This window comes from Nicotiana tomentosiformis, chromosome 9, assembly GCF_000390325.3.
Source record: "Nicotiana tomentosiformis chromosome 9, ASM39032v3, whole genome shotgun sequence".
NCBI classification, from domain to species: domain Eukaryota; kingdom Viridiplantae; phylum Streptophyta; class Magnoliopsida; order Solanales; family Solanaceae; genus Nicotiana; species Nicotiana tomentosiformis.
This window is the reverse complement of record NC_090820.1, coordinates 106827133-106835970: the sequence shown is the minus strand read 5'-3', so window position 1 is coordinate 106835970 and position 8838 is coordinate 106827133. Positions and strand designations below refer to the sequence as shown.

The following is an 8838-nucleotide window of genomic DNA, read 5'->3' as shown; positions in this document are numbered from 1 at the left end:
TTTTGTTTTGGAACATAAGAAGCAGTGTTCCAAAGTGCAAACAAGAATCTGCAAAGCAGAGAAATTGAAAGTTGAAGTCAAATTTTCAAAAGAAGAATCCCATGTGGTGCAAACAATTAAACAAAGCATTACCTGCAAACAATTTAGATTTGAATCACCTATATAGTTGTGCAAAACTAATTTGCCTCTTTACCTATTCAGATGACTTGAAAGAATGTCATCAAAACAAGCTCAACTACGACTTGCTGCTCTTGTTTTCACAACAACCAACCTTAAAATCTTGATCCGTCTCTGAATGAGTCCCGACTAAAATCTATGGTTAAGTCATGAACAAGCTCTATCTAACTTTTTACTATCTTACATGTATAGTAACTAATAATCAAATGCACGTCTCAAAGGTAATGATAGGCCGGTGCTCAAAGCATCTCGTGTGCTCGGCTCGGCTCGGCTTCGGCTTCGGATTCAGATTCGGATACGGATTCGGATACGAATTCGAATTTGGTCAGAGATAGATTGATTGATTAATCTTTTTAGATAAAATTTCTTTAATTATTTAATAAAATATTAATTAAATTAGCTGAATATCCAATCCGAACCGGATCCGTGCGCGACCCGATTCACTTTCTTCCCGGATTTTTATTTAAATTTTCCTCCCATTTTTAAGTGATTGTTCTGAAGAGTTGTGGATTTTAAGAAACAGTACTTCCATTGGCTATAAATTCGTTTGATTCCTCAAATTTTTTCTTACGAATTTTCTGAACTTCAACACTTCTTCTTCTGCACAAATCTATTTCAGTGTGATTTACTACCGTTGAGTGGTTCGCTGACACCGTGGTTTTTCGTACCAATACACCGGTGAGTTAAATCGTTCTATCCTGGGAGGATAATATTCCAGCACCTCGGGTACTTGAGTGGAATAATTTTCTTAAGGACACACTATGTATTCAATGGGCTCAATTTATTCCGAAATTAATTTTTTCAGATATTATTTTGACTTCATGTTGCTGCTAACTTTCTGTTTCTGTTTACTGTTTCAAAAAGATTATTGTTTTATTATTTATTATAGTAATACTAATAGGTAACAGTGCAAAACTAATTTGCGTCTTTACCTATTCAGATGACTTGAAAGAATGTCATCAAAACAAGCTCAACTACGACTTGCTGCTCTTGTTCTCACAACAGCCAACTTTAAAATCTTGGATCCGTCTGTGAATGATCCCCACTAAAATCTATGGTTAAGTCCTGAACAAGCTTTATCTAACTTTTCACTATCTTACATGTAGTAACTAATAATCAAATGCACGTCTCAAAGGTAAGGATAGCCCGGTACTCAAAGTATCTCGCGTTTATGCAGGATTCAGGGAAGGGTCACACCAATATTAAAGTCCTGTATATAAAAAAAATATGTTAATCATTATTTAAGGAGGACAGTCCAGGGAATTAAGAGTAATATAATGTGTAATCAAGAGATCGAAAAATAACTTGCTAACCAGTTACAAGGATCAAAACAAATTCAAATAGCTGGTCTTAGCCATTATTGTGAGATTACCTGCTCATCGGCAGTCAAAAATGTAAATCCATTTATATACAGAACTAGGATTTTATTCTCGTCAAAATAGATAACACTACAGTTTGCGAGTCATTATTAGGTCCATTTCTATTCTCATTATTGATAGAATTTAAGGGTCTACCAAACTATATAGAGAACCAGGTTCTCTATTAGTTCCCACAGAACACACGCAACACTGCAGTAAGTAAATGGCACAATGGAGTTTTACGTGAAACATTCCCGGCTCAGTGGGATTAAAAACCATGACCTACCCTTGTAGGATTTCAACTTCACTACTGAGCAACTTTAGATTACAACCTATTGTAACCTAGGAATTAAACTCTTAATTCTTCATTAACTTGTAACACTCTATCACAAGCCACTTTGTAATAACTTTATTACAAAGACTTTAAACCTAGGAATTAACCTCTTAATCCCTCACTAACTTGTAACAATCTATTACAAGCCACTTTGTATAACTCTATTACAAAGACTTTATAACTCGACTAACTCTAGCCAAGACACAAACACAAGGGTTTATGATTTATAAAGATTTCTTACACAATGCTTCTAACTAAGCTAAGTAGGAATTACAAGTAGAGTGCTTTAACAAAGTTACAACACAACTAAGGACATGTAATAACTTCAATACACAGAACTGGTCCTTGGTTATGTTGTTCTTTATTCTTGATGCCCTTGAGAATCACTTGCAAGATTGACACAGACTTGAGAGAATGCTTGATGAGTTCTTGAATGTGCAAGTATTATTTTGCCTTTCCTTCATATTAATATTGCATAAGTGACCTCACTTGAATGATGTAAGCATGTTTGGTACAAAGGCATTCCCCTTAAAGTTGACTGCTCCACTGTTTACACTGTTGCGTGTGTGCAGAGGAACAGTTGCAGTCACTTTACAACTGTGGGGAGTTGACTGGTACTGTCAGCAAGGAAACTGATGTCGATCTGTTCCCCCTGTTGTATCTTGGACTCTGAAGAATTGAACCACGTTCCCGAACTGAGATTTGTTATTCTTTAAGTAATTGAGGATGTATATCAAGTTCCTTATCTGGTTCTTGTCATTAAGTTTGTTAGATCATCAAAACATAACGAGGTACATATAACCTATCAATTTCTCCTTTTTTGATGATGACAAACTTATAATTGAAGACCGGAATGACATACACATAACCTTTATTCCCCCTGAATCTGTTCCCCAGCTTGTTCTCCCTCAATTATTTTTCCCCCTTTTGGCATCATAAAAAGACCAGTAGCAAGCAATAAGTAAGAAGAAGCCTAGCTTGGCTAACTCATGCCACATATGTGCACACAATCATGACTAAAAACAGAGCAGAAGAATACGATATGCACAACAAAAGGACGAAAAATTTATTAATTTTGGAAATAAAAAAGGAGCAGTTCCATTGATACACAATCACCACAAAAAAAAAAGGTACTAGTTATCAAACATATCCAAACATAGGAAACAAAAATAACTTGAACTTGACATTGGAAAGGGAATGACTCTAAGGAGCACTGGAAGGGAGAGGCTTAAATGAAGAGTCAAGGGTGTTAAGAAGGATGTCCATTCGAGCATTAGATAACATCTACTCATTGAGCAGTTTCTCCTTCAGGTCCTCAACCTGTTTCCTGAGGTCGGCATTTTCTTTGGTCAAACGGGAAACCTCTGTGCTGTGAGAGCTGCTGGAACCAGGTGCCTCATGAAGCTCACTTAGTTGACCTTAGAGAATAGCATTCCTTGCCTCCAACTTCCTTATGTATGTCCCTACAGTACCTTTTGGTTTTTCAATTTTTCCTTGTCAGCGTCCTGGGTATCACCAACCTTGGTCTTCTTGGAGGAACCAGGTTCCTCATTGGCATCAACCTTCATTTTCACTGATTTTCTTACACTCTTGCCTTTCTCTGCAGATTTCCTGGAGATCTTCTCAGCAGACTCCTCAGCCACTTTTTCACAGGACTCCTCAACCATTTTCTCATCCTCTTTCTCACCAGATTTTTCACCCTCAACCTTACTCAACTCCTTTTCACTCACAGATGACCCCCTCTTGGACTTTAGAACAGTAAGTTTCTTTGAGGACTTACGAAATAAGGGACCAGGTTCCTCTTCGACCTCATCATCCACATTCACAATTAGTGCAGGAGCCACTACCCTCTCATTGACAACCTTTCCATTTTTCACCAATCTCCCTTTTTTTTTTAAGACGGACTCAAGTTCTTCCTTCTTTTGCAACCTCGTGATGGGTCTCTTAGACATTGACCCATGGGGAGGTGCCTTTCTACTTCTAACGCTAATAAAGCTCGCCAGAGACATATTAGCATAATCTTTTTCTTCACTAGCCTCCTTTCCTCCTCAGACAAAGATCGCATCTCAGGAACCACAATTGTTAATGGCTCAACATAGAAATGAGAAGAGGGGGCAGGATCAGTACTGACCTGGGTTCTTGTGAAGAACCAAGGGTTTTATCCCAAGCGGAAGAAGAGGGCTCCTCTTGGGCGGAGGGATCAAGTCCCTCAATTGGTTCCCCAGTAGTATTGTCAGGTGCCAAAATTTCGACAGGCATCAGTTCTCTACCCTCGACCTCTGCACCATTTTATTTCCCCTGAGACTCAGACACAACCTCATAACCTCCAACCAGAGTTCCCTCAGCAGCTATTGACATCATATTTTCTTTAGCTCCATGTTCTTGTAACTCCAAACTAACTTCAGAAGGCATACGAGGAGCATTACCTGTAAAAACAAGGCATAGGGCTGTCGTTGTTGATTCATCACTGGTATGAATCACACCCTGCCCTTTCTCAGATCTTTCTCCACTGGTTGGCTAGAAACTTCTTGATTTTCTACTTCCTTCACTGTAACTTCTTCGACCATTTTTTTTCCAGCGAGGCAGAAGGAGAGGTCGCAATCACAAATTTCTTGGGAGTCAAAATTTTACGACTCCGAGGAGAACCTGTACTAGAGTGGGTTGGAGAGGAAGCAGAGGGTGGTTGTGACTCTGGGTTAGGGTTTGGACTAGTCGGAGTGGGGAGTGTGGGCTCTAACATTGGTGCTTCAATAGATGAAGACACAATGGGGACGATGCTTGGAGTATTCTGGGTTTCTTGATTATCAGACATGTTGGAAGAGGAGAGTGTTTGGTTAGAAGAATGAAAAGAGGAATTTTGGATTTTTTGATGTGAACAGTTATGAGAGTGACTTTGAGAGGAGTTATTTAATAGGGATTAGGGACCGGTTAGGAATGAGTATCAATTTTGGGTTGTCGGGTCGCTTCAGGTGAGACGTTTAGGTTCAAAAAGCGGGAAAGAGAGAAACTGACACTTTAATGACGTGGCACCATTTCAGCCATTTAAAAATTATGCATGAGAGTACAGAGGAACTACTAACCTGTGTCAAGGGAACCAGGTTCCCTGACAGATTTTGCAAATGTAAGCCTCATCCTTTGACCAATGTGCAATGCATTAGCTACTTGTTTGCTCTGTAATCGTCATGCGTGTCTACCTGTAACGGTATAGAGATGAGTTAGACTTTGCCAGAAAATACTTTTTAGCTATTTTACCTGTACATTTCTTCTGTAGCCAATCATCGAGGGACCAGGTCCTCAGCTTGATTTCATCAACCCTAGTGCCAAGCGATTCTTTCCAAAATGCTCTCTGCTCAGTGCTTTGTGAAGATATCTGCAATTTCATCTTCTGTGCTACAGAACTTCATGCATATGTGCCTTTTCTCAACATTTCCTCTGAGAAAGTGATGTCGCACATCAATATGCTTTGTTCTCTTGTGTTGAGTTAGATGTTTTACAATGTTGAGAGCACTGGTGTCAGCTTCAGTAGTTGAAAGGGCCACTAAGTTTTGTTTTCTTGTGCCCCATGAGATTGGACACGAACCCAGAAAATGTGCCATGCCAGAAGTGATTTTCCTACCCACCAGATACCCAGCATAGTCAACATCAGTATATCCTATTAAGTCAAAGTTATCTCCTGAGGGATAGTAGAGAACCAGGTCATGCATCCCTTTGAGATATCTTAGGATTCTCTTGGCAGCTTTCAGATGAGATTCCTTTGGATTGGATTGAAACCCGGCACAAAGACCCACACTAAAAACAATATCTGGTCTGCTACAAAAGTGACCCTATGATACCTCTATACATGGTCTGATTTACAGGGGAACCAGGTCATCCATGTCTAGACGAGTAGATGTGGCGATGGGAGTGTCAATGATTTTTGATGTCTCCATGTCAAATCTCTTCAGCAGCTTCTTGATGTACTTCTGTTGACTTATCATTGTCCCCTTGGGAGTTTGCTTCACTTGTAAATATAAGAAGAAATTAAGTTCCCCCATCATACTCATTTCTAACTCACTTCCCATGAGTTTTGCAAATTCTTCACATAGAGAGTCAACTATTGCTCTAAAGATGATATCATCAACATACACCTGAACAATGAGCAGGTTCCTCCATCGTTTCTTCAGAAAAAGAGTGTTGTCAATTTTTCCTCTTGTGAATCCATTTTCTAGAAGGAATTTTGACAACCTTTCATACCAAGCACGGGGACCCTGCTTTAACCCGTACAAACCTTGTCGAGTTTAAAAACGTGCTTCCAAATTCATTAAGTTCGTTTCTGAATACCCACCTGGTTCCTATAACAATTCTGTCAGCAGGTCGTGGAACCAGGTTCCACACACTGTTCCTCTCAAATTGATGGAGCTCTTCTTGCATAGATGTAATCCAGTCTGCATCTTTCAATGCTTCATTGATATTCTTGGGCTCTATTTGAGAGAGAAAGGCTGAGAAGGCAAGTGATTTTCTTGTCTTTGATCTGATTTGAATTCCTCAGCAGCTGGAGTTCCATGTACAACATCCACAATGACGAAAATATGTACCTCTTTCCTCCTCTCCTTGGCACCCTCATAGGTCCACATAGATCCATATTGAGGAGATCAAGTGGCCTTGAGATGCTAACTTCCTTTTTGGGCTTGAAAGAGGATCTGATTTGCTTTCCTTTTACACATGCATCACACACCCTGTGATCCTTAAAGCTTGACTTGGACAGACCATGAACCAGGTCCTTCTTGACCAACTTGTTTAGTAACGTGAAACTTGCATGACCCAGCCTTTTGTGCCATAGTTCAGCATCATCATCAACAACACTTAGAAAGGTGAGATCACCACTCTTGTTTCCCTTGTCACAGATTTGGGAGACACTTAACAGGCTATGTTTCAACCCATTCACGTAGTACACATTTTTAATTAAGTAGTGAGAAAGAGACTTCCCAATTCTTCCAATTCCCAGAATGTATCCCTTTTTGCCGTTTCCAAAGGATACATTCCATCCTTGCAGGGATTTGAGTGAAAGGAAATCATTTGTGCTTCCAGTTATGTGCTTTGAGCAACCACTATCCATGTACTATTGTTGTTGCTCCCTTTCACTGCTCCCTGCACAAAGAAATCAAGGGTTAGACTTAGGAACCCAAACAAGTTTGAGTCCCTTGTAGTAAGAAAAGGGTCGAATTAAACTTCTTTTTGTCCAGACAAGCAATATACATTTTTTAACGGAGGGACCAGGTTCCTTAGCAGTAGTTACCATTTTAACAAACACTTTATTTTTTTGTTGGGACTGAATTCTAGCCTTACAATTTTCTTTAAAGTCCCCAGTGTTACCACAGTGAGTGCAAATTCAGTTATCAGATACAGTAACATACTTGCTATGAGGGTTGTAAGGAGTCTTTTCCCTTTGGAACCTTATCCCTTGCTTGTTTCCCCTATTGTTTTTATACAAGGTAGTGATAGCATCAGAGGACCAGGTCTACTTGAGTGATTTTTGTAGATCATTCTTAACTATGCCTAGATCTTCCTGAAGCTGTCTGTTTCTCTCAAGTTCGACACACAGACTAGATTTCACTAATTTTAGCTCATCTTCAAGCCTAAGGTGTGCCTCACTTGCAACTTCCTTTCCCTTTTGGGTGAACTCATGCCTACCTTTCCTTTTTAGTTCCTCAATTGTTTCCTTTAGGTCCACGACTACTACTAATAGGTCATCTTTCTCAAGCTCTATGTTTGCAATTCTCTTAGACAAAATATCTTTTTCCCTTTTTAAACTCTCAATGGTCTCTCTTAGATCAACTGCAACCACCACTAGATCATCTCTCTCGTGCTCTATTTCTCCTAGTTCTATGGTTAGCGTATTTTTATCATCAATGAGACTGTGATAAGTATCAATTAAAAAAATTAGCCAAAGATATAAGCTTCTTTTGAGAATAGGATTTCAAATTTCTTTGAACATCCAGAAAGTTTACCTCATCTTCATCGTCATCTTCCTCATCCTCATCTGAGTTAGCCATTATAGCAAATATAGAATCATAATCAGCTCATTCACTTTCTACTGCCATCTTGGAGGTGTCACCTTGTGCATTATCTTCTCCAGATTCGCTAGAAGAGTCTCCCCATACAGCAAGAGCTTGTTTCACAGCATTATCAGCAGCTTTTTTTCTTTTAAATCTTTTGTCAGAAATTAGGTTCCTCTTGGAAGCTTTGTCTATGTTGTGCTTGTACTGGTCTTGCTTGAGGAGAGGAAAATCCTTGATGAAGTGCCCTGGTTTCCCGCACTTATGACATAAGTCATATCCATTTGGCTTGTTGGAGTTGCCCTTCTTCGGAATACCTCTATTTTTGCGGACCATCTTCTGAAATCTCTTTGTCAAGTAAGCCATATCAGCATCCTCACCACTTGATTCATTGTTGTCTGTCTTGAGGACCAGATTCTTCTCCCTTTTGGGCTCTCTTCTCTCATGATCCTTTTTCTTCCTCATTTCGTAAGTCTTCAAATTTCCAACCAGCTCGTCTATGGTCAATGTCTGCAAATCCTTCGCCTCAGTGATAACATTTACCTTACTTTCCCAAGAGCTGGGCAACAAGCTGAGAATATTTCTCACAAGCTTGTTTCTGAGAATGATTTCACCAAGAGAGTGCAACTCATTAATGATGGAGGTGAATCGAGTATACATATCTTGAATGGATTCATCGTCCTTCATTCTGAAAAGCTCATATTCAGTGGTTAGCATGTCAATCTTCGACTGCTTTACCTACATTGTCCCTTCATGAGCTGTTTGGAGAGCTTCCCAGATCTGTTTTGCTGATTGGCATGCTGAAATCCTATTGTACTCATCAGGACCTATTCCACAAACCATAATTTTCTTAGCACGAAATTTTTTCTCAATGGCTTTTCGATCAGCATCATTGAACTCCTTTCTTGTCTTAGGAACTGTCACAGCTGGATCT

The 8838-nt window shown here is 39.5% G+C and overlaps 4 protein-coding genes across 4 annotated transcripts in view; all 4 read right to left on the bottom strand.

Annotated features, from left to right (window-relative positions):
* Positions 1–3332: 3332 nt before the first annotated feature.
* LOC138899332 (protein pxr1-like) lies at positions 3333–4128 on the bottom strand. The gene is made up of 2 exons (XM_070185493.1): positions 4001–4128; positions 3333–3855 (listed from the first exon to the last, which is right to left on the bottom strand). The coding sequence occupies exons 1-2, from the start codon at positions 4126–4128 to the stop codon at positions 3333–3335; spliced, it is 651 nt and encodes a 216-aa protein (XP_070041594.1).
* A 30-nt stretch (positions 4129–4158) lies between these two features.
* On the bottom strand, positions 4159–6964 carry LOC138899331 (uncharacterized). Its single transcript, XM_070185492.1, has 6 exons — positions 6444–6964; positions 6194–6379; positions 5725–6093; positions 5490–5676; positions 4950–5040; positions 4159–4295 (listed from the first exon to the last, which is right to left on the bottom strand). Exons 1-6 carry the CDS (start codon positions 6962–6964, stop codon positions 4159–4161), a joined length of 1491 nt encoding a protein of 496 aa, XP_070041593.1.
* Positions 6965–7928: 964 nt separating this feature from the next.
* LOC138899330 (uncharacterized) lies at positions 7929–8621 on the bottom strand. Its single transcript, XM_070185491.1, has one exon. The coding sequence runs from the start codon at positions 8619–8621 to the stop codon at positions 7929–7931; it is 693 nt and encodes a 230-aa protein (XP_070041592.1).
* Positions 8622–8642: 21 nt separating this feature from the next.
* The window catches only part of LOC138899329 (uncharacterized), a 369-nt gene continuing 173 nt past the window's right edge, over positions 8643–8838 (bottom strand). The window contains exon 1 of the mRNA XM_070185490.1: positions 8643–8838. This exon is cut by the window's right edge and continues 173 nt beyond it. Within this exon, the coding sequence (XP_070041591.1) occupies positions 8643–8838 (196 nt within the window).

Bases quoted from the DNA above. Each gene is read 5' to 3' on its own strand.
- LOC138899332 (XM_070185493.1), bottom strand. From the start codon at position 4,128: ATGCCTGTCGAAATTTTGGCACCTGACAATACTACTGGGGAACCAATT. The intron at 3,856-4,000 runs GTCAGTACTGAT...GAGCTTTATTAG, and splicing joins GGTTCTTCACAAGAACCCAG to CGTTAGAAGTAGAAAGGCAC.
- LOC138899331 (XM_070185492.1), bottom strand. From the start codon at position 6,964: ATGGATAGTGGTTGCTCAAAGCACATAACTGGAAGCACAAATGATTTC. The intron at 6,094-6,193 runs GTGGGTATTCAG...TTGGTATGAAAG, and splicing joins AGAATTGTTATAGGAACCAG to GTTGTCAAAATTCCTTCTAG. The intron at 4,296-4,949 runs GTTAGTAGTTCC...TTGTTTTTACAG, and splicing joins ACCTGGTTCCCTTGACACAG to GTAATGCTCCTCGTATGCCT.
- LOC138899330 (XM_070185491.1), bottom strand. From the start codon at position 8,621: ATGCTAACCACTGAATATGAGCTTTTCAGAATGAAGGACGATGAATCC.